Source organism: Poecilia formosa, unplaced genomic scaffold, assembly GCF_000485575.1.
Source record: "Poecilia formosa unplaced genomic scaffold, Poecilia_formosa-5.1.2 Scaffold70, whole genome shotgun sequence".
Classification (NCBI taxonomy): domain Eukaryota; kingdom Metazoa; phylum Chordata; class Actinopteri; order Cyprinodontiformes; family Poeciliidae; genus Poecilia; species Poecilia formosa.
In genome coordinates this window covers 915,248-940,058 of record NW_006800009.1, presented here as the reverse complement: position 1 = coordinate 940,058, position 24,811 = coordinate 915,248, and the positions used below count along the sequence as shown (strand labels likewise).

At 39.7% G+C, this 24,811-nt stretch overlaps 2 protein-coding genes across 5 annotated transcripts; both read left to right on the top strand.

Annotated features, from left to right (window-relative positions):
• The first annotated feature begins 87 nt into the window (after positions 1-87).
• Positions 88-17,018, top strand: LOC103140324 (immunoglobulin-like domain-containing receptor 2). 3 transcript variants are annotated; one of them, XM_007555417.1, is made up of 10 exons: positions 88-231; positions 4,405-4,734; positions 5,399-5,518; positions 8,608-8,664; positions 10,144-10,290; positions 10,378-10,551; positions 10,918-11,031; positions 12,893-13,088; positions 13,751-14,423; positions 16,432-17,018. In XM_007555417.1, the coding sequence occupies exons 1-10, from the start codon at positions 189-191 to the stop codon at positions 16,465-16,467; spliced, it is 1,890 nt and encodes a 629-aa protein (XP_007555479.1). In that variant the 5' UTR covers positions 88-188; the 3' UTR covers positions 16,468-17,018. The 3 variants fall into 3 exon arrangements, with proteins under 3 accessions (XP_007555479.1, XP_007555480.1, XP_007555481.1); XM_007555418.1 differs by lacking the exon at positions 8,608-8,664; XM_007555419.1 differs by lacking the exon at positions 10,918-11,031.
• Positions 17,019-18,280: 1,262 nt separating this feature from the next.
• On the top strand, positions 18,281-24,811 carry ildr1b (immunoglobulin-like domain containing receptor 1b). Of its 2 annotated transcripts, XM_007555416.2 has the most exons (8): positions 18,281-18,588; positions 20,080-20,250; positions 20,936-21,085; positions 21,290-21,409; positions 21,505-21,651; positions 21,957-22,079; positions 22,331-23,202; positions 24,187-24,811. In XM_007555416.2, the coding sequence occupies exons 1-8, from the start codon at positions 18,540-18,542 to the stop codon at positions 24,223-24,225; spliced, it is 1,671 nt and encodes a 556-aa protein (XP_007555478.1). In that variant the 5' UTR covers positions 18,281-18,539; the 3' UTR covers positions 24,226-24,811. The 2 variants fall into 2 exon arrangements, with proteins under 2 accessions (XP_007555478.1, XP_016528562.1); XM_016673076.1 differs by lacking the exon at positions 24,187-24,811 and having other exon boundaries at positions 22,331-23,787.

Genomic DNA, 24,811 nt, shown 5'->3' with positions numbered 1-24,811 from the left:
AAGTGTTAATGTATTTTGTCAACCCGTTAGATTGGATAGAGTTTTGGATCAGAGCCCCCCCTTTGTCAGTGAAGTGGTACAGTCCCGTTAGACGCAGCCTGCCTCCGGTCTGGAGCAGCCGCACTCAGAGCGAACAACGACATGATTAACATACGGATAAACGCCGTTTTACCATAAACACGGAATATATGATGAACTTTTACCGGTTGGCAGTTTTACTGGGAGCATCGGGTGAGTTTATTTCCTTTTATTACAACATGTTTAACAGCCTTTCTGTTCTCAGCGCAACAGGTTGTGCCCGTAAACTTCAGCTTATCCCAAACCCGCTGGCCTCAGCGAGGAACCTGCTGAAGGGTTTAGGTTATGTTTTATCTTCACCGAGCCAAACAAGACAGACTCCCTTTTAGCAGCCGTGGTTTGGACAAATATTTTTAAACTGTCTTCACATATTTTTGGGTTTCTGGGAAAGCCCTGCTTGTGCAATTGGCTGCTGGTTGTCATTAATCATTGTGAATATTCCTCAGGGTGTTCAGTCTTTGCTCCTGGAAGAATTTGTGATACAGCAACACTATATCAACAAGACTATTTAAGCTTTTCAAATGTAGTAAAATTATATGCATTTGGAATAGTAAGGGTTTTTTTTGTTGGTGGTAGTGGTAATTAATACAATTACAATTATTATAACTGCACTATAATGGATAGTTTTTGCAATTTGAATGTATCTGCATTATACAATATACAAAGCATAACTGGTTAGGAAGACTACAAAGCAAATACAAATAATCCAAAAAGTTAGCAGAAGTATACACAATACTAAATAAGACAATTATAATCTGCATTAGTGTCAATAACAACAAAGATAGTAGGGGGAAAAAAAAACAAAAGTACAGCAATGAAATGCAAAATTTATGCATACAAACAGTTTTTCTATGAAGAGGTTTTTTTTCCCTCCAAGTGTCACTATATAAAAAAGTTCAGCACCTCTATACCTTGTGGAGAATCTGCATCTATTTGTTAAAAATTTAGGAGGAGTTTCCACAGATTGACAAGCTAAGTAGGAGTAAATGCACAAGTTTGTTGTGAAATAGACTTTGCAGTAGTCAGGATTATCCCCAGCAATCATTTTCATAAAAAAAACTCCCCAAAAAACCCCCGAAACGTTCGCTGGAGATAGGCACCAGCACCCTGCTCACCCCACTAGGGATAAGGGTGTACAGAAAATGGAATGAAAAAAAAACAACAACAAAAAACTAATATGTGGACATATTATCAGGTATATTCCATCCTGTGTAGATATAAGCTTCAAAGAATCTTTGAAATTAAGCTTGGAAGCAACAAAGCTTAATTTCTTGACCACTGGGTGCTTTTTGAAATCTGCAGAGGAGTCCCCCATCAACCATTGAGTCTATTTTCAGTCTTATCAGTTGCATTTGTTGGAATAATGAGTCGATGTGAAGGAATGCACCACAGGGAGAAAAAAGGCAGGAAATGTGACGGTTTTGGGAGGAAAAGCCTGACTGTGTTCAGGAAACAAGCAAGCGTCCAGCAGCAGAGCTGTGACCTGGAATACCTCTTACTGTTTTAACAGCTCCTCTAACGCTGAAATAACACCTTCAAGTCAGAGCACAGGTGGCGAGGAACCTGCCTATTAAACCACAGCCTCAATCACAGTAAACAATGGTTAACACACGTGCTTCATGATGCATACAGGCGTTTTCCTCTTTGCTTTTTCAAAACTCCTCTCATAACAAACTGAATGCATTCATGGAGCTGATGGAGGAACGGTTTGGTTTAAATCTTCAGTGGCTAATTGGTCTATTCGGAGCCAGCTGTATGAGGCCGGACGCTCCTATTGGCTCAGAGTCTGTGACCTCCTTCCCCCCCTCTCAGCTCCTCAACTGGGACAGCAGAGTGGGGAACAATGGTCAGCTCCATAAAGACGGAAACAAAGGGAAGACCGCAGCTCCTCCACTGGAGGAATTCAGGGTCTCAGTCCACGTTTCTGTTTGCAGAACGTAAAGTTGTGAGGTTAAAGTTTATGGTGGAGGATTTGGAATATGTGACACGTGAAAAAAACTGGATTTCCACAAAACAAGTATTCATGAGGCAGAAAAATAATCAGGTCATGTTGGAGATTTTTTTAGTTTTTTAAAATAAGAACAGTAAGACAAAAAATATATTAAAGAATAATTGTTAAATTAATTTTTAAAGACGTAATCTTAAAATAGAAAATCTCATTTTTAAAATATTTCAACAAAATCAAAATTAAAATATCCTAATATTTAGATTTTCATTGTTTTTTAATAAAATAAAAAATCTAGCTTGCTTTTTATCATTGTTTGAAAGACCAAACGAAAACATAAATGTATTATTTTCCTTAAAAATATAAGAAATAATAGAACATAAAAAAACCTAGCTGTGCATTTGTATGTAATTAATTCCTTAAAGAATAAAAAAAGAAAGAATTAAATCCCTTGACGTATATTTTTTAAATTGTTTTTAAATGACAGAAAAGTTCTGACTTTTTGAAGTATAATTTTACTTATAAAACATCAATAAATATCATTACTTATGAAAAACATATTCAAGTCTCCCAGCAAAGGTTCACTAAGCCTAAAGGTCTCTCTCTTAGTGTCGTAAGCAAAAAATAAATAAATAAATAAATAAATAAATAATAATAATAATAATAATAATAATAATAATAATAATAATAATAATAATAATAATAATCAGCAAATTAGATGCCGGGGTCTGGTTTAAGTTATTTTTTTAAANAATAATAATAATAATAATAAGCAAATTAGATGCCGGGGTCTGGTTTAAGTTATTTTTTTAAATAAGTTGATTCATTACTGTAAAATAAAAAAAAAAAAAACAAGTCAGTGGTTCACATCTTTCTGAACGCTTAGTGATTTAGAGCAATGATTGATAAGAGCTATTGAAATAAAACTACTATATTATTAATGAAACTGATGATTACAGAGAAGAAAAACAGAACTAATTGTTGTAATCAGGGCCTGGCAATTTTTAATTAAAAGAGAGTAAATAAACAGGATGAGTGCTCCTCCTCCTGCTGCTCTGAAGGAAAGGCAAACTGGTGGACTTGCTTTTGTTTTCATTTCCTGTCTTGAGGGAAATGTTTAAAAGCAGTTCCTGCCCCACCTAGAGCTAAAATGACTTTCAGGCATTACTCACGAGCATCTGACTGCTGCATCCCCTCCCTGTGTGATCACCGTCCCCCTGGCTCTCCTCAGTCCTCCCCCAGATCTCCCCCCACACGTTACACTGGAATTTAACCTCCTGACCCCAAAGCCTGAGCAGCAGAGGAGCCCCCCACACACCTAATCTCTGTTCCTGTCTTCTCCCGTTTTGATGCAATGCAAATTACAGTTTCTTATCTTGAATCCTCTGCACAGATAAAGAAGATCTACAGCTGTTTCTACAGAAATGAAACTGTAATTTACATGTATTTTCCAGCCTTAAAGAGGTTCCTTCAAACCTACGCTCTTGAATGTCACTAAAGGAGCGTCAAAAAATAATTACGGTAATTAGCAGGTACAACAACAACAAAATTGCTATAAACTAATATCTGTTAAAAACTACTGTGCAATGCATTTTATGCCCAGAATTAAAGTCCAGATTATTTGGTCCAGGCTGTAGCAGGAACCGCTGCAAAGCAAAGTGTTTGTATGTCTACCTGGTCGGAAAATTTCCAGATGTCAGAGTGAAAAACACACTCTTGAAAATGTTCAGGTGTGAAGCTGAAAGCAAGCTCGTTCAAATCTGAAAGTTGGTTTGGTCAGATCAATTATTGCAGAGGAAAGAGAGCACAGTAAGTTGTTAATATTCAGCCCTTAATAATAATAATTAATAATACTTTATGTGTTTGCAAAGTGACAGCATGTGAAACAGATAATGGTTGTTGTTGTTGTTGTTGTACCTGCTAATTACTTAATGTTTTTGCAAAGAACTGTAAACAAATGTCAATATGTCACATCAGCATTAATAACCCAATATAAACTAGAACACAACTATGAAGTGAAAACAAAATAGATGCTTTTCAAATTTTGGAAGAAAACCTACAAGAAAAACACCATGGGGAAGAGGTTTTAGATAGAATATGTTTAGAAAGGTTTTTTAAAAAAATCTCAAATGCAAAATGTAAATCATTTTTGCACAATTTTGGATTAATTAATTATCTGACTGTTGTTCTTCCAGCACAAGGACTTTTAAAATTGATTGCTGAGTTAGTTGATGGTTCCATCATGATTAGTCTAATTAATCACTTCAGGCCTAGTTAATATACCAAATATCCAGGAATAAGAGTTCAGTTTGTAGAATTGTTCTCTCGACGTCATTAAAAAAATGTTAATCAGAGTCTGTCTCTGTCTGTGCTTGTGTCAGTCTGCGTGTGTAATGGCATGCACGTCACAGTGCGGGAGAAGAAGCGCTACGCCATGCTCTTCCAGTCCGTGGTCCTCCCATGCCAGTTTCAGACGTCCTCCAGCAAACCCCCGGTGGTGCAGTGGTGGTACAAGTCCTACTGCCGAGACTCCACCCGAGCCTCCTTCTCCCTGCCCGACACTCTGGGCTACAAGGCCTCGGAGCTGGGAGCCACGGCCCAAGTGGAGTTCTCCGACAGCAGCCGGACGGTGCGGATCGTGGCCTCTAAGCAGGAGTCGTCCGTGACGCTGACGGAGCACTACAAAGACAGAGACGTCACCATCATAAACAGTAATGTCAGCTTTTCCCTCCACGATGCAAAAACACAAAGTCTCATGAAATATTTGGTCTAGTTTGTACTGCAAATGTCTTTGTGCACTTGAAGTAAGACAAAACTAACTCACAAGTAACTTTTCTTCAAGATATAGGATTTGAAGTCAATCATTTCTTAATATTGATGCTCTTATGAAAAAGTACTGGCTATAAGTGCAATAATCTGTCAGAGGAAAAAGATATTTTTCCCATGTTATGAGCGAAATAATTTATCAGGTTAACTAATTCTTTTTCATCAATGTTGAGGAATTGTTCACTTAAAACAAGCTTCTATTTCCTGCTGAAAAGTCACTTAGTTTTGTCTTATTTCAAGTGAACTAAGATATTTGCACTAGAAACAGGACCAAAAATACTTGGTATGATTTTGTCTTTTTCCAGTTCATGACAAACGTTTGTATGGTACGGCTGCTGAGTCTGTTTGAATCATAGCCGTTCTCTCCATATAATAAGAATTTGTGTAATAGTTTCGTAATACAGGAGGAAGATCAGCCTCATGATCTCAACCTCCTTGTGTAAAGTTTTATATAACTCACCTCTCATCATCCCCTCTTTTGTTCAGAATGGATTCAACCACTCATCTTCACAGAAATCCTCTAAACATGAGCTTTGTGTCTCCCTGCAGAGGCCGACCTTCGCATCGGGGAGCTGCAGTGGGGCGACAGCGGCGTGTATTTCTGTAAAGTCATCGTCGCCGACGATCTGGTGGGAAACGGTCAGGACCACATGGAGTTACTGGTTCTCGGTATGGCTGCCGATGAAGCAACATAAAGTTTATAGCCGTGAAGGTTTTTGGAAAAAGGTGCCTTCTTCGGGCTGCATTCCCAAGGGCCTTTATGGCAGCTGCCATGGAAACAGCCTTTAGATGGTCCTGATCCGTCATGACACACTCTATTGTTCAGCCAGTCGTGCATTTCAGAGGATCTGTGTGCACTTGACTGGACTGGAAAAAACTTAAAGTCAGTGAGGCTGTGCAGCAGAGTCCCGAAGGATTGTGTGTGTTCTGTTGGTTCACTGGGAGTACTGGTTCCTGGTTAATGATTGTACAGGGCTTGCAAATCTCAATCAAACAGCCTGTACTTCACTGATAAAGGTCAGACAATGAGCATTTACTGTAAACTGGAGCTCTTTCCAGAGATGGTTGTGCTCCCAAAACCAACGTTGACCTGAGGCCTGGTCATTCATAACCTCTTGACTGTGCTAATCTGATTAGAACAATCTCACAAAGCATGGAGGGGCAGCAAACTGGTTTGGCTTAACCAGTTTGTTAACCAGCATTTTAATAATACTTAAAACCTTTCAGAGAGTTGTAAGCATTCTAGACAACTTTTTTTTGGCATATTATTGTTATTAAAAAAAGTTAAGCCAAGTTATTCCACGAAGAACAAACATCTAAAACACATTTAATCGCTAAAAAGGCAATGAAAAACCAATGAAAGACACGACGAAAACATTGAGTCAAATGGTAAGTAACAGAAGGAGCCAGCAAGGAGTGACTGAGAATGAAGCACTTAAGTACTGGGAGGTTGAATGCTGAAACAATGGACCTGGGCTGATGAGCTAATGGGATGCAGGTGTGAGGGGAGACAGCAGAAAGAGGAAGAGACACACTGGAGACTAGGGAAGGAATCTAACAAAATAACTAGCTATAAGAGACATAATTAAACTAGAGTAACAAGTAAAAACATAAGTAGAAACAGTAGTGAGGACTGAACTAAAATAAAGCAGAAAAAAGACTGATTTGATCAAAGAAATAGACTAAGGAACAGAATAATCAAACCTCAGAAACCACTCAAAACAACCCAGGAAATAACAATTTAACTTATTACAGCTTTAGGAACCATGAGCTGACCTTGTTTTACAACAAAAGTGGTTCAAATGCTGCCATTCCTCGCCTCTCTAGACAGAAAAATGTTATATCTCAAAAATCCTCTCTTATTCACAGTTTTCTTCTGAACTAACTGATCCTTGGATATGTTTTTCTTTTTTTTCTGTATTTCTCCTTTTCACACTTTGTTGTTTGCCCCCTGTTGTCTTCCAAAATCCCCTCAGAAATTAGCCCATGACTCCCTCTGTAGCCCTCCAATCACTCCCTGCTCCTCACAACCGCAACGCTCCTCGTCTTTCTCCAGTTCCTCCATGTTTCAGATGGTATGTGAGCACAGTTGCAAGGCCAAGGTAGCAAGATTTTTTTGTTTTTGCTTCGACACTCCCTACCAACAGCTGACTCAGCACATTTGGAATAAGCTGTCGGCAGTTCCAGGAGAGTTTGGTTTCTGCTTGCAGACAGACAGATCATTTGCTGGCCTTTACTCTAATCACAGTTGTTTAAAATCTCATAATAAGCACATGGGGCGAAAACAAGTGGGTCAACCTCAGAATGTAGCAGTTTTCTACCTGATGAAACAATTCCTGACATTTTTATCGTTAATAAAAAGCGCAAAAGAAAATTGTGTTTTTTAAATACAACACAACTCTTTAAACCATTTCTAATGATCTGCTATGGAAAAGTGTTGACCTCTGATTTGACTTCTCACTTTTTTTGCTAATTGTTGCCAAAGGTTGCTAGAACTGACTAAAATATGTTTGGATTATATTAGGCAGAAACAAACAGAAAATACATGTTATATTGCTGAAGCTGGTGGCTTTAAACAGCAGTGTGAAACAAAATTTAGAAGCTAAAACTATGTTTTATTATTACTATTATGCCTCTATTTAACCAGGAAGTCCCACTGAGATCAGAAATCTCTTTAAGAAGCGAGACAACATAAAAATTAGAACCATGTAGATCAAATATTGCACAATAAATACGACAAATTACACAGCATTTTAAATACAGTGATCTCAGAGGAAAAACAACGACGTTCCTTCTTCACTGTATTTTTTTTAAATAAACTTTAAAATGCTTAATGGATGTAAGTTTAATCCAACTCCGTAACGCATGGTAGGAAAATGCTGTTTTACCCAAAATCTGTCAAAGTCAGACATTCGAAAGCAACCATTTGGAGAGACTAAGTGGTGTTTATGGAGCTGACAGAAAATGGGTTACTGAGGCATGCTGGGAGTTCACCCAGCAGGGCTTTATACATAAAAAAATATGCATGAAAGATTTTCATTTGAGATGGAGTTTGAAGACGGCTCTTTAGAGAGGCGGAGGCTGCATGCATGTTCAGCACGTCACAGTAATCAGTTACAGACAGATACATGGATTTAGCTGTTTTCTGAAATATAAAACAGTTCTCATTTTGAAATTCTTACCTATGTTAAAGAGCTGCACATTTAAGCCTTTCATCAGCTCACATTCCCAGTTACGTAGAGGAGGACACTCTTCCAGTCATTATATCATCAGACATAAACAGTCCTCGATTGTTAAAGTGTTGCTTTTGACAAAACCATAAACTTTGTTTTTTGGGGATATTTAAAACTGATTTCAGACCTTTCAAAAGTTGTAATGCCAGTGATAGCAGATCTATAGATCATCTGGAAAAAAGGCAATTTAGTTTGCATGTTTTTATTTACTCGTCAGTTCCACTGGTTAAGGTGCTTGGGTTCATTGCTGGTCTTCCTGTCTGTTTCTTACTGATAGTAATGACTTTACTATGAATAAGTACCCAACACGACCCCATTTCAAGGAAGCACACCTACTCTTTTAATGCTTTTCCTGTATGTTTGCTAAGCCTGATTTTGTACAATCTTAGTTTCTTTGATTAATTGATTATTGCATGAACATCAATCATCATCCTCTCCCAGATTTGCTAATTTGCCTGGCCTTTTTTGGCGCCGCTTCCTGCTGCTTCTGTCTGGCCTTCACCTGTGCTCTCCCTCTCTCTGCAGGCAGGACAGGTGAGCAGGACGATCTTCTGCCTGAGTTTGATATGGAGATCATGCCAGGTACGGCCAATCAGCTGCCGCTTCCCTGCATTTTCGAGCTTTTCTGTCGCCTCCTAACTGATTTAACTCTCGCTGACCTTAACCAACGCTTTCCTGGACTCTGAAATAAAATGTGGGCTTCCATCTAACAACTTCTTGCTGTTTAAATGGCAGACCTGGTGCTTTATCTTTAGTCATAGTTTAAATTCTTCGGAGAACTCTGGTGGGCTGTGCAGATTTGGCTTAATGCCTCCCCTGGGGAGGTGTGTTGTTAGCGTCTGTAATTTGGAGATGTGATCAAGGATTAATGTTACTTTAAATTCCCTCGAGATCCCGTGTCTTCAGGCTCTGTTTCCTGTCACTCAGAGTCTCTATAAAAGCTACAATTGGAAGAAAAACTTGTTTATTAGGGGTAAGAAGTTAGCTCGTTAGGGTAAAAGATAATATAGGACCGCTGAATTTACACTCAGAATAATTACAAGCTAACATTTGTGTACAGTTAAAAAATAAAAAATGTTTACATTCGGTAAATCTTTATGGAAGTCAGTTTGTTTCCAAACCGTTTAGCTTCACGCTTGTTAACGTCTACAAACATAATTTTATTGGGATTTTATGTTCTAGAGCAACACAAAATAGGACATAGCTGTAAAAATCCATAGTTTTTAACATCTTACAAATAAAAATCTGAAAACTGTGACATGCATTTGTATTCAGCTCTCCTAAACCAATACTTTAAAGAACCACTACACGTTTAAAGATTCAAATTTTGCCCTTTCAGCTTTGTAAAATGGTTCAAACTCAGTCAGTTTGGATGGAGAGCAGCTATGAACATAAATCTTCAAGTCTTGCTACAGATCCTCAGTAGGATTTTAGGACTGAACTTTGACTGGATCATTCTATTACATGAATTTGTGTCAATCTAAACATTTCTGTTGTAGCTCTGGCTTTTGTGATTAGAGTTATAACATAAAAACATTTTCTCCTCAACTCTGACCAGTTACCTTTTAAAAAGAAAACTATGCATTATGCTGCCAACATCATGTTTCAGACTGGTGACACTTTTTATCTGACCAGAACATCTCAGACTAAAAGTATTTTTTGAAAATAACAACCTTTAAGCAGATATTGAGCATATTTTTCAATTAAGCCCGCATTTCTGTCATGACAATGAGTTTTTTCACTGGTCTGAGGTAATATTTTAATCCCAAAATGTCATTTTTTTATTAGCTGTAAGCAGAAAATCATCATGATTAACACAAAGTGTTTGAGGTACTGAAATAAATGAACCTTTCAGTAATATTCTAATTTATTAAGTGGGTCTTTAAGCACCTTTGTTTTGGGTCCGCCTTGTATTTACTAATGTGTTGTTCTGATTACAGTCGTAGTGCAATCTGAACAAGTTATAAAATTATTGTTTTTGGCTGTTTGTTAATAAATCAGATGAGCATTTAAGGTGCATTTATAGTATTTTCTTCCTGTGTGTGTGTTTGTGTAAAACAGAGTGGGCGTTTGTGGGCTCCGTGGCCCTGGGCAGCGTCCTGTTCCTCCTGCTGTTGGGGATCTGCTGGTGCCAGTGCTGCCCTCACTCCTGCTGCTGCTACGTCAGCTGCTGCTGCTGCCCTGATACCTGCTGCTGCCCACGACACCGTCAGTAACACGGACAGTCATCCGCTGCATTTGCACTTTTTCTTGCCATCTGCCTGGGTGGTGTTGACGTGTCGTTGATTTGTTCAGTGTACGAGGCGGGGAAGATGGCAAAGTCCCGACAGGCGGCTCCGGTTCCCGCCCAGGTCCCCGTGTATCCGTATTACATCTCCAGTGTGCCGACAGTGGTCCCTCTTGCTCCTTCATCCCAACTGGACCCAAAGATGTCATCGATCACCTCGACTGAAAATAACCTGGCTGGAGGTGAGTGATTGCTCCTTAAATGGTTAACTTCCTCCCGCCCGAGAAGGAAGCGAAAACAACCCGTTTATCACTTTATGAACTCATAAATGTAATACTCCCTCCTTTGATTTCTCAGAGCTTCTAAGGAAACATGATTCATGGAAAACCATTAATCACCGACCGTCTAACTCTGACTTTATCCGTCACCTTTGAGTCTGTTTCAAAACAGAAACGTCTCTTTGTGTCCTGCATGCTTGTGAATTAACAAATCATGAATCATTTGTGCATGTGTGTGTGTTTGTGCGTCTTTGCCTGTAAACATCCTCCTTGTGTGTGTGTGTGTGTGTGTGTGTGTGTGTATGGGTTCTTGTGTGTCTGCATCTACAGTGCGCAGTGGTTACCGTCTGACCAGCAGCCAAGACCAGGACTCAATGAAAGTTTTGTACTACATAGAGAAGGAGTTGGCTCAGTTTCCAACCAGCAGGTTGGCTTCACTCAAATGTAAGCCTCCACTAAGCAGGCCTTTTTCTCAGTGTCTCTACGGCCATGTGTGTCTGTGTGTGTGTGAGTGTGTGTCATTCTGTCTTTCTTATGTGTGTGATTTGTGTGAGTTAAATAGTGCTAGAATCCATCTAATCCTCTTAACCATCTCAAAACATCTGACTAATTCAGAGTGCTTTGGGTATGCATTTTAATGTCTTTTCCTCCTCACCAGAATCTTATGAAATGTCTAAAATTTAAAAAAAAAAGGCTGCAAATATTCAGACTTATTATTCTTATTTCAAATTAAATCTAGTTTAATTGAAAGGGGTTTTTTTTATTGAGATTTTAAGAAAACAAATATCTGAAAAATATCTAAAGACATGAACAGCCTAAACACAAATGAGAAACATGTACAAATGTTAAAATTGTTGATTTTTCTAACAACAGACAGGTATAAGATGTTTAGCCTGATTTAATTGCTATTATGTGAGACAAAATCAACCATTATTCTGCCTTCTGTTAAAACATATTTATTATTACACTTATTATATTATTTATGCCTTTTTTTAAAGTAACACAGTCAGTACACTAAGTTGGTATCAGCTGGTTAATTTGTCAGCCTATCTGCTTAGGTAGTCAGTCTGCAGTAAGGATAGACCACCTTGTACTTCATGCAATTTGCATTGTAAATCAGGTGCATAACGGAAACAAAAAGCGCAAAACATCTCCTCTGTTTTCATTTATTATGGAACTTAAATTGTGTAAAATCACGTTAAAAACTCATGTTTATCTCAAGATTAGCGTGAAGAAACTCAGACTTGCTCAGAAACCCTCAAAAAGGGAGGTTTTCAATAGTGTTGTTTTAAACAGTTACAGTGAAGGAGGAAGACAGTAAGTAATGACTCATATTTGACAAGTTTGGAGGCTAAATTTGGACTAAATGAGGAAGATTTTCTGGATGTAAACATCCAAAAATGAGTCACACCACTAACAAAATTTTAACATTGTGATAAAGTTCAAGAGGATCTATGGAGTATTGCTGAGAGGAAGGTCTGAGCGCCACTGTCAAAGTAAGCAGGAGCTATGAGGAAAAGGCTGATCACCGCCACTCACTGATGCAGTAATTTATACAAACAGAACCCCAACCAGGTATTAAGTGCATGGCAATTAACATATTTTTCCTAAGTCTGGCAGTTCTGTTTAAAATATATTACTTTATCAATTTCATCTCTCTGCGACAGACTGGCGACCTGTCCAGGGTGTACCCCGCCTCTCGCCCGGAACGTGAGCTGGCGATAGGCACCAGCACCCCTCCCGACCCCACTGAGGGACAAGGGTGAAGGAAAATGGATGGATGGATGGAATTTCATCTCTTTTTCTGAGCACTGAATTTATCAGTTTCGGTTTCTGAAATGAGTAAAAAATGTTGTACTGCACAATATATTTTCAGATGTACGTTTAATGTTACACGAATAGCATCATTTATTAAAAACGGTTCAGAAATTTTGTTACATAAAGAAGAACCAAACATGAAGCACTTTGCAAATTGCAGGGGAGTTTTCAAAATTAAATTTACAGCCACAAAGTGGGTGTAAATAGTCTTGACTCTAATTGCCCCGAGTTTCTAAACAGTTAGAGTTTTCTGTTGCAATAATAAAAAAGAACGCACATCAGACCTCATCCTTAATGTGGGTCAGATGGAAGTTTGTTACAACCACAGACATTTATTTTCGAGTGCTGCCAAATGTTTTCACATTTCATCCGAGCAGAACTCATTCCGCTCATTCCTGCTCTGTGAAATGTTGCAATACATGCTGAGGATTCCCGTAAATTTCTCCGTTTTGAACGTCGCCACAATCATTCCTCTCCACTCCGACAGCCAGCAGCATGTCAGAGCTGAGCTCCCTTCACGATGGAGGGAACGCGGATTTCAGACGCAACTATCAGACGGTCCAGATGAAGGCGCTGCCGCCCATCCCGGACCGCGAGGAGCAGGTGAGAGCGGCTCCACCCTCGCAGAGTCGGCGGCCCAGACGAAATGACGGCAGTCTCTCAGACGATGAATTGGAGCGAAGGTAACGGCGTTTAGAATAGGCTGCATTCACACGTCACGTCTTGTTGTAAACCCTTTCTTTTTATGGCAAGCCATTTTAAAATAAATTCGGTTTTACCGCCCTTACATTCCGGATATCTCAAATTGTTTTATGACTAGACGTTTTAGCGATTTAAGATATCTCCAATTATATTTCGACTAGACAAAATAACTATATAATCATAATTTCTAGCCGTTATTGACTTCCTGATTCACCGTCTCTGGCTTTTTCTGGTTCAGAGTTACGATGCACCTCTCATGTCAGTGACATAAAAGCTAGAACGATGCAACATGTCCGTTCAGACTGCAGATGGTTCAAAAACAATCTGATACGTATCCAAACTCGTACCACAAATGGAAGTGGCACAGATTGGATTTTTGGGGAAGTGGAAATATTGGAATTGGGCTCTTTCAGACTGCGGTGAGAAAGCTGGATGTAGGTTGCTTTTGGGCAAGAAAACAAAGCAGATTTGGGTCGCTTTTATCTGCTGTGTGAATGTAGTTATTGCTCTTAAAAAAATACTCATTACTCTTGAAACTTACCCACATTTTGCTGCAACAAACTTCAACCTATGGGACATTTTCGAAATAGGTAACAGAGTAACAAATGTCAAGCAAAATAAGCTATAATGAATGTTGCTGCAGGTGGAATCCCCGCTCCGAGCACCTGCAGAGGAAGACGTTGAGCAGGAGAGGTCGCACCGGCTCCCTGGATGAGCTGGAGGAGTTTGCACGATGCTACGGCTCCCGCGCTCGTCGTCCTGAGCCTCCAGACCGGCTCCATGGGCGGGACTACAGCCCGCCGAGGCGTTCCTACCGAGAGGAGGACGACACCTGGGGCCGCCGGAGCCGGAGCCCCTCGCCTTTAATGCACAAGAGAAGGGACACATGGGACAGCGACCGTCCTTGTCGGCCGCCCCTGAGCAAAAGCTATGATGACGGCTTCCTCACCAGCGTGCTGGAGAGGAAGGCGAGAGGCCGGGGAGGGGACAGGAGCGCTGGGAGAGCGGACGAGGACAGCGACACTCCGTCTAAAGGCAGCTCCAGGGGAAAAGGCAGCGACAGCTTCTACAGCCGGTCGCCCAGCCACCGTCCAGATGAGGACGACCCTTTGCCTCCGTACTCTGAGCTGGAGGCCGAGCGATACCGCAGGGCTGACCTGACCACGGACAGGTACCGCACAGCAGATCCGCCCCGATCGGACAGATACAGGACCGTCGAGCCAGGCTCGAGGCCTTTCTCCTACACCCGACCCCACCAGGGAATGTCCCAGACACTACAGGGGGGCAGAGAGGAGCGGGACAGGAGCCGAAACCTGGTGAGTTACTTGTAGCAGGAACGAGAACTTCCTCCCGCCACCGCTCTGCAGGAAAAGAGCGTTTATGTCCTGTAAATTGCTACAAGTCAAGCCCAACAGTATCCGATGGTTTTCTTGTTGTCAGCATTATCGCAAGTGGACCCCACTACTAAAACCTGAAAAGCCTTTGTTAAAGAAAAGAAGTGTAAAGTGAACAAAATTACTTAGCACAAAGACACGCAATATGACCAGAATGTGATACAAAATGTTATTCAAAGAGACAAATCAAAGTAATTAAAAAAGGGCAGCAGAACCATAAAAATGACTACAGAATAAATGCAAGCCAATAAAAAGAGATAAAAATCAACAAAAAACAGACCAAACATCTTACATGTAACAAACTGAGAGAAATAGTAATAAAATCAACCATTAAAAATGTTAATAAACCAGTAATAATAAATTTATATGCATCACCAAAGTGTCCAATTTATGGCACAAAACCATCTAAATGAAATTCAAAGTTGAGGAACCGCGAAAGATTCAAGTTTACTCCAGGAGATATTCATCTTTGGGCACAGAATGACTCAGAAAATAGTTGCAGATGATATGACACAATTATAAAGTGATGCACATTGATAAGAGATGCCTTAAATATTATCTGATGACTGGAAGTAGACAATCCCATATCAAAATCTGACAATGGCCTGAAGATACTACATCTATATTTTTTCTATTTTATTCTTTAGAGTTCTAACCTCTGTCTGCTTGTCATGAAACATGCTGAACTTTTACAACCTTTAGAGAATTTAAGTGTCAAAGTCACCGAAGTTCACAGTTACTAATGCTAACGGCACTAAGCTAGCTAGATCGTGAATAAGCATTTTAATGTTGACGAATTGAAAAGTCTGTGTTGCCATTTTAAAGTTTAAAGTAAGACAGATCTGAAATATGCTTCCAATCTCTTATTGGTGTATCTCTTCAAACTATGAAAAGATGCTAAATAACCTCAAAACGTTATAAAAATTAGCAAATACAAGTAAACAGACGAGCTTGAGTGCAGAAAGTCCAGAAAAATGATCAGTCCCTGTCGTAAAACAACTATTAAATGATGCATAATTGCACATTAACTTCAGCCGTATCTGTCTTCAGGCAGCAGAATGGGGGGGATTGCTACATTTTTGTTCCCAGGAGTTTGTTTTATTATTCATAATGTGTCCTGGTGACCTCCGGTTTCAGTCCAATTAGGACCTTTGTTTCCAGCCCTCCCTGAAATTCCCTTCTGGTTCTTTTTTTTTTTTATGTTTTGTTGTGCACTTTCAGCTCCATTGTTTTACATTTTCAGTTCACAGCTCTAGTTATCTGCTTCAGCAGCAATTGGAAGAGAGTACACAAAATTACTGATTAAGACCCACAGTTTTCATTTCGTAAAATATGAGCTTCTCAAAAGAGAGTATGTAAGTTTGATATACACAATTAAATTATTGAGGTGCTTACAAATACACCTAAATAATTTCCACAGGTCTGCTAGAGGTGTAAAATATGCATTATTCTTTATACATGTCGAGAATATCAAGTGTTTACAGATTGCTCTGCAGCCCTCCAGTGGAAACAAAATGAACTGCAGCACAAAAAGTCAGCAGTTCTCCACTGAAGTTTTTTCTTGTCTGTTTTTGTTGTATTTGTTGTCAATAAGAAACATTCATCGTTAATGTTTGTAAATATATTTTTGTCTCTTGTGACTCTTAGATATAAGGCATAGTGGAACACTGAGTTATTAGTTTTTAACATATTCTCCTTTTGAGGTATTATTATTTTTCTTTTTACAGGAATGTCCTTTAAACCACAACTAATTCTTGATATATTCTCTCCATGTAAAATGTGTCTTTCCTTCCTTTCCAAAGTTTAAAATCTAAAACACATCTTACTAAAACCCTTCCTCTGCATGGTTTCCAACTGTCACACTGGTTGAGCACCGTCACTCGGCATGAGCGTCTCTAACCTGCAGCCTCTCGGTGTATCTCCCTAACAGAGCGCTGCACTGAGCAGGGATTCTCTGGTAGTGTGACGAGGCACTCGAACCTCCACCTGCACAGAGCTGCCGGTCCGTTCGTTTTATCCGTCCTGCATGCAGCTACGCAGGGAGAAGCTAAAACCGCCTCCACCAGCAGCTGCATGAAGTCTGGCTCATCTTGAAATAACCTCAGTGAGAAAACAACATTAGAGGAAGGAAAACCTGAGACAGACTGAGGCATCCAGCCTCTGCTGTTAGAGCTTGAAGGTTTCTGGATTATACTTGTGCATAAATGATACTGTATCATGTATATTTTATGTAAGGTATGACCTTTTTTTGTGTGTCAGTTTTGTCTGGTGGCTAAAGTTACACAAGTGCCAAGGTGTTTTATTTTATCTGTCCAAGTTTTGCAGGTAAAAACCTGTGCAGCCTCCACTCCTCCTATTTATGTGTCAGTACTCTGTAACTCAGGTTTTAACTCTGCATTTTATTCTTCTATCTTTCCTTTTTGTGACAGTTTTGGAAGTACTGCACCTTGAATTTGTTTTGCAGATGATCATTGCACTGCCTGGATGCTTTGTAATTAAAAAAAATATCTTCTGAAATCTTTTTGTTTTGTTTGACTTTTCAGATGCAAAAGTTTTACATTTGCGATTAACCATTCTGTAGCTAAATTCTTAGATTCTTTTCAAATGGTTCAAATTGCTCAAATAGAAATATAATGTTTATAAAATTGTTCACCTGATTGCCAGACAGATGATGTCCAGTGATTGTTTCGTCTTCCTGCCTTCCTTGTCATTTCTCCAATTATTTTAGGCTCATTATTTATTCCTTTTTCTGTCTGGGAGAGTTTAGACAACAAGTTGATGCCATTTGATCTGAACTTAGTATATCAACATGCATCAGATGAAGATTACTATTCTACTTCATCTATATTGTGTATCTTGTTCTCCAATACTAGGACTTGCTCCATTGATTCATTTTTAATAAATAATTATGCTACATGTTTGAAAGAAAAATAAATAAGATGTTAACTCTGATACCCAGATTAATAGACCATCATGCTGAACTTTTTCACAGAGTGGATAGAAGCCAGCACAGACTGAAAGGTGCTGCATCTTCTCTCTTGACAAAGACAAAGAAGGAATTAAGGAGCTGCAGAGAGCAGAGCTTTTCATCTCCGCAGCATTTCTTAGAGTATCGAGACACACTTGAAGACACTTCAGCACATTCGGGTCTGCGCTGTGAAGCTGGAAGAGGGTCTATGTCCCCTGCAAGACGTGAGAATCCTGACAGCTGCGACTCTTTGCATCCTGAGAGGAAGCGCCACAATCAGGAGTTGAGAGGAAAACAAATCCCTCTTCTACACGAAGAGGATGTCAGCATTCACGTGAGGAATGCATTCTTGTTTAATGGAAACTCACAGCAGCACGGCAGACTGTTGTTGATGGGCTACTTCAGTATTACTGATTAAAACCACAACGAAAGAGGCAGATACGATAACTTCTAAAAGAAAATGCAACTTTTTTTTCTCTCTAAAAAATGGTTTGGTTAAAATTTAAAAAAAAAACTCATTAACAAACAAATATCAAAAACAGCTGAAGATAATAAATGTGACGCAATCTGTTGTTAGATTTAGAGGGCAATAACTTTTTCACACAGGCATGGCGGTTTGGAGAGGTTTTTGTTCCTTAAGAAATGAAATATTTAATTTCAAAGTGATATTAGAATTTCTTTAACGATATAAATTATTTAAGTGGGGAAAATAAAAAAAAAGCACAAAATTTAGTTCAACTTAATACTCCCCATCGTGTCTCCCTTCACCTGTCACAGTGGGCGGGGCCGGTGATGTCACCTGTAGCTAAGTGGGGGAGGGGATGATCAGCGTCCGCCTTTCCACTGGGAAGTTCGTCTGGACTACTGCTGAAACATTTTCAGGGAGAAAAACAACAGACTGGCTAACATGTTGCCTTTGGTGGAAACCCGGTGATTATGCGGAACAGCGAGTACATGACGTTTTGTTTTTTTAAACCAGTATTCCGGGTTTTTTTTTTTTTTTTACAAGATTTTCGGTCACTAACAAGAGCAACAAGTGAAGTTTCCGCGGAAGGATACAGAGCACCGAGATGGGAAATATGATACTGGTGGTGTTTCTGCTGCTGCACCTGCCAACAGGTGAGGTTTTAACTCTCCCATTATCAACACTTAATGCCTGAAAGTTCACCTGTGATTCTATGTTACTGTTGTATTACTTTAGTGAGGCATACAGAGACAAACGAAGAAGAAACCTAGGGCAAATCGTCGACGGTAATAAACAATGGTGGCAAGTTAATAATCAACAGGTGTAAACAGGACAAGGCCGAGTGAGGTCACGTGTCTGCGGGACCTAGTTTTCCATGTACACAAGAAACTCCCAACATCAGGAGTTTCTGCAACCACACAAAGGAGGTAGATCATTTATCAAAGACGCTGTTGACAAAAGCGTTTTACATGCTTTCTTGTCACTTACAGGGTTTGGATTTGTGTCTGCTTTTCTGTTTCAAAGAACGTTTTTAATTGTATCTCTTGTCTCATGATCACTTTTGTTAAATGTAATTAATTAAAGCTAGTCATTTTTATATAACCTGCTGTTAGTTTGCACCAACACTATCCATATGTAATATTAGCATGACGGTTTGATCTAGACAGTTTTTTTTTTCTGTAAAACACATTAGAACTTCCTAATGTTGGCTATTCCTGACTTTTGCTTGAGCTTTTGACCATATTATTATTATTACAACAACAATAACAGTAATAATTATAATAATTGTCTCTACTGGTTTAATTGTCTTTGCCTTGAACAGAGTAGCATAACTCTATTCCTTTAAATCAAGACTAAAAACCCACGGGTTGTTGCTTTTGGACCACAATAAATGAAGCATTGACCAACATATCTGATGTGTATTACTTTGGGGCTCATCAAAAGATAACATCTGTTCAATTGATGACTGTATGGTGTTTATATTTCTGTTTTTATTATTTAAAGCACCTTGAACGTGCTACACAAATAAACTTTGATTTTGATTTTATATGTTTTTGTAGTATGTATTAAAGGTTGTTGCAGAGGTCATTGTTGTCATTTTTGGAGAGCCTTGCTATTGAGATTTCTCTCTATGTTTGAAGCTCAATATATTTTAACTGTAAAATTAAATACTGTTAGACTAAAGATGATCAATATAATATTTTTCATATGTGGAGAGAGTGCACAAATGTTTGTGAAATTGGGTAAAGCTCAAGCAATCCTGTGTTTTTTTTTTCATATGCATTTTTATATATTAAGTAAATAATACATTAATCCTGTAACTGATCGTCAAAGTTTAAGGATTTCAGATATTATTAAATTATGAGAAGCAAAAGCTCGTAAATATCAGACGGCAGTCAGAGGTACAAAGTGTTTACATTTTCCAGTTATCGTAGATCGTCATTTTATTCATTAGCAATGGCTTCCTGCCATGAGGACATACAGTTTGCAGTTCATGACTGATAACTGTGGTTACAGGTCATGACACAGTCTACTTGTAGTAAACTGTTAACCAGTCTGGTCAGATTCCTGCATTCGACCACAGAGCTATGCTGCTGTCACTTAAATAACGCGACTCTTGTCGTTGTTCTGCTTCTTTGTACCAGAGCTGCTGTCCATTCAGGTGGTTGTTCCAGAGGTTGAGAGAACAACGGTGCTGTTTGCTTCGGTGACGATCCGCTGCGAATACACAACATCAGCCAACCCCCAGGAGGTTCTCGTCACGTGGAGATTCAAGTCGTTCTGTAAAGACCCAGTTCTGGAGTACTACTCCACAGGTGAATTTAGCATTTTGGACTGGTTGAACGCTACAAGCAGCTGCATTTGGACTTAACCTGATTTTTCCACAGAACCAGGAATAGTTAACATTGTCTTGACTTTGTTTATGTGAGCATTTCAGTTCAGTTCAGGGCAAGCTTTATGCCTTATTGTTGAAAAATCTGGACTCTGACATAAAGCTTCGGTCCTGTCCGTCTTCTTTTTCCCCCCTTAAGCATAATTGTGTTAAGAAACCTTAAAGTTCCCAAATAGCAGGGTTTAGTGACAGCTGGGAGTTTTGTGTTTAGTTTTTGTTCACTTTTTCAAAATGTTGCGCTGCATACTAAGTTCCACATGCCAATGTGTTCAGGTGTGAAACAAAGCTTTATTTGTTGGTTTTATGAATGCACTGAACAGAGAGGGTTTGCTATGAATACATGTATCGTTACACCATTAGTTCTCCTACATGCTGATCAAAACAAGTAATGTTCCCAGGTACTGTTTATGATTGATGGCCTCCGTTAATCATTTTATCAAGTTTTGTGGTTGAATTTGCTTATTTCATATGTTTTTTTCTCTCCTTAATATTACAACTACAACATATATTGCACAAACTAATACTGCAACACTGCAGGAAAAAAAAGACATCTTGGCTGCTTTATTAGGCAGTAAACCTTGATGCTCTGCTTTCCTTTGTTTTTGAAGCTTATCAGGCGGCTCTCCAGATCGGTCAGGATCCTGCCAATGACTGCCCAGACAGCCAGCGCACAGTTCGGACCGTCATCCAGAAGAGGGGCATCAATGAGCCAACGCTGGGGTCAGAGTACAGAAATCGTAAAATCACAATCCAAAACAGTAAGTTTGATCCCAGTATGATTTCTTTGTTGCTTCTTCGCCTGAATGTGTCGTCCTGGGATGGTTAACATGCATACTGTCCATTTTTGTTCCTGGCTATTGCTCTAGTGTTGAAGGATTGTATTCTCTAGCTTTTTTTTTTAGAGAGCATATCTTAATTAGTCCCCAATGCAGGGGGATTTAAACAAAACTTTCTCTCAACAGAGGCTGACTTGGTGATAAATGAGGTGATGTGGTGGGATAACGGCATGTATTACTGCAGCATCGATGCTCCTGGTGACACCACAGGCGACTCGGATCGAGAAGTCAGACTCATCGTGTACCGTAGGTTTCTTCAGCTTCTGCAGCTGCTTTTAAACATTCACAGAGAACAAAGCCCGCAAACGTACTCTGTAATAAAAATGATTTTCTTGTTTCAGACTGGCTGACTGTCCTGTTTATCATCATTGGCGCTCTGCTGCTCATCATGCTCTTCTGCATATGCTGCTGTCAGTGCTGCCCGCAAAAATGCTGCTGCTATGTCCGCTGCCCCTGCTGTCCACAGACCTGCTGTTGCCCTGAAAAAGGTACTAAAGCTTTCTTCATGTCATGGAGGCAGAGGGAGGTTTTGGTGGCAGAAACTCTTCTTCAGACTGTGATTTGGAAAACAAAATTCTAAAAAAAAGAAAAAAAAAAAGTTAATGCAGCAAAGAGCTGCACCTCAGTGTTAAAACTTTGTGATTTAAACGTATGCTCTTTATCTTGCTTAGAATGTACTTTCAGGTTCAAAAATATTGGAAATTATTATTAACTTGCAGATGCTGATTAAATGAACCAACTCGGTGATGCTTTGCACCGCTGAAGCGTTTTTGGTCTTTTGCTGTGATTGCAGCTGTAATGCAGCATCGGATGCTGAAACAAGCTCAGAAAGCCATGGCTCCCTGGATGTACGGTCAGCCTGTTTACGCAAACGTCAGCAACACCTCCTCCCAGGGTGTTCCCCTGCTCTACTCGGGTGAATATCAGTCAAACAAAAGCATGGAAAGGTTTATTTGGTGAATGATTTGTTTCTTTTCTCAGGGTGTGCTTATTTGGTTTGAAAACCAAAGTACAAGAAAACCAGTTCTTCCACTTGTAAAGACTTCTAACAAGCCTGATACATATTCATATTCATGTTGTGCTTTAGTACATTTAGCATCTTTTTTTGTAAATTCGAAGTTTTTATTTTGTCTTTATCTGATTTTTTTTTTTTTTTCTTTTTTCCAGCCTCAGTGTCAGATTACCCAACCAAACAAAACATCTCCATGACTCCCATCCCTTTGGGACCCATGGCCCCACAGCAGCAGCAGCAGCCCCCTTTGCATTCTCAATACATGGTTAATGGCAGCATGCGAAGCAGTAATAATAGTGGCAACCCAATGCTGGACTACCTGGAAAACCAGGTGAGAGTGCTGGATGTGGGACCCCCTCAAATGGCACCACATGCTGTCCGAAACATGCCCCCATTGCAGCCCCAACCCTCTCCTCCAGCTGTGCCCTACGCCCCCGGTCCGCCGAGCATGTTGTCGGCGCTGGATGATATGAGGGTGAGAGGGGTGGAAAGAAGGGTGATCACCCTGCCTCCTATCATCCAGCGAGTTCCCAGCTTTTCCTCCCGCAGGGACCCTGCTGGAGCCGGGGCCAGGGGCTATCCGAGAATGTCCAGTCAGTCTAGCGGGAGTACTAACCGATCAGGAGGGGGCCAACGGGGAGACAGCCGTGGGTACAGAACCAGAGAGGACCTTCTGCCAAGACAGGGGATAGTGCGCGAGTACAGCGACGATTCGGACTGGGACAACCGGCGAGGAAGAGCAACGCACGGGAGTTCAAGGAACGAGAGGGGCAGTTCGTCCAGGAGGAGAGAGCGAGGGTCCAGGCCGCGTGCCCGAAGCCGCGACGACTTGATGGAGGAGCTTCAAAGCAGATCGGCAAGGAGGGAGAGGAGCTACTCCCCTCCCACGCACCACAAAGGATCCTGGAGCTCAGATGAGGGCAGCAGTCAGAAAAAAGGACGCAAAGTAAAGGATTGGCCCGAGAAACCACCCAGCTACTTCGCCAGTGAGGTGCAGCCTGGTCGCAGGAACTACAGCCATCTTTCTGTAAGAGCTTCCCCTACTGCTGACACTGAACCAGCAGTGTGTTAAAATTTAACCTGTTTTGTCATCGTGTTCTACTACCACCTTCAGTTTTCAGCCTTTGCCTCTTTCTTGCTTCTTTAACCTGTGTGTGCTGTGGTTTTGAAAAAATCTGGTATTTTATAGCAGAGTCATAAACAACCAGAACTACAAGCATAAAGATCTATTTAATACTCAGCTTAGTTCCACTTTGAGGAAACGCGTCTTTCGTTGTACTTTGAAACCTGCTTCAAAGTATGATGACCTTTAGAACCTGCAGTGGCAATATCCTCTCTCATAAGTGTGAGCATGAAGCATATTGATTATATAGCAATATGCAAATAAGTCAATGATAAAAACAGAAATGTACCAATATTACATGCACATAATATTAACATATACAGTATGTTTTGCCAGATCTTGAGAGTATTTGCTGCAGGGAAACTGAAAGATACATATATTTAAAAAAAAAAAGGTAATATGTCCTTCATCTTATCATTTTTCAGCTGGAAATATCAGAAACAATGATTCTTTAAAAACTGGCTGTTACAAATCTTGTGTCACTGTGGCGAAAAGAATCAGTCTGTGTTCTTTGTGGGGATTCACTCAGATGCTCCTTTACTCTTGTAGAGTAGCAGACTGTGGCTTTGTTGCAGCTCTTCCCATTGCTTCAAGTGATAGTATAAGCGCATCATCTCAAACCTTTTCTTATCCCTTTATAATGGGAATTATAGAAAATTAGCACATTAGCAAGATTCAGCTCCAACTGTTCCACAGACCTTTCACTGCCCCCAAGTGGCAGCAGGTGGGTACAACAAATAGATGTGCAAAGCTTTTTATCGTCTGTTCTTGCACAGCTTAGATTTCTTCCTCCTCTTTGGTGCTTTTTTGTTGTTTCTGTCTGTTTTTGGATGTGGTAATCATAGCATCTCTTGCTTGGACTCTAACGTTACCTTTTTTTTCTCATAGGATAGAGGCTCGCATAGCAGTACCAGCGTAGTCATCTGAAACATTTCTCTTGTATTCCCCCTGACTGCTTCCAATTAAGAAGTTTGTAACTGTAGCTGATTAGTAAAACTGAAATGTTGTGTTGCTGACCTAAAGCATTTAGGACTGTAAAAATATGCACTATATGTGCATATTTGGACTTCAAATCTATTGTGTGTGTATTACAGCAATATAATAAATCATGTTCATTTCCATTTTCATTTGTTTTTATGTGAATATGTCATTTTCTATTTTGTGTGATTTTCCCCTGGTGATGGAAAGAATTTCTTTAGGTTGATGTACACTTAGTATCAACAAACGCATTAAGTATTGTGTATTGATTTGTCTCTACATAATTTTATATTTGCATAATTCTTGTAATATTTAAACATTTGGCTTTTATCTCTAATAGAGCAGCTTGAGCAGAAACCACAGATTAGTACTTTGAAATGAATGAATGAACCGATTAGTTTTGAAATCAGTTGGCACTAAAATACTGTATAAGTGTGATCTTATCTAACCATGTTTTGTGATAGAAAAGTAGTGATGTGTATAAATAATGTTTGTATGTTGTTTTTTTTTAAATAAACATTGTTTAGTTACAACC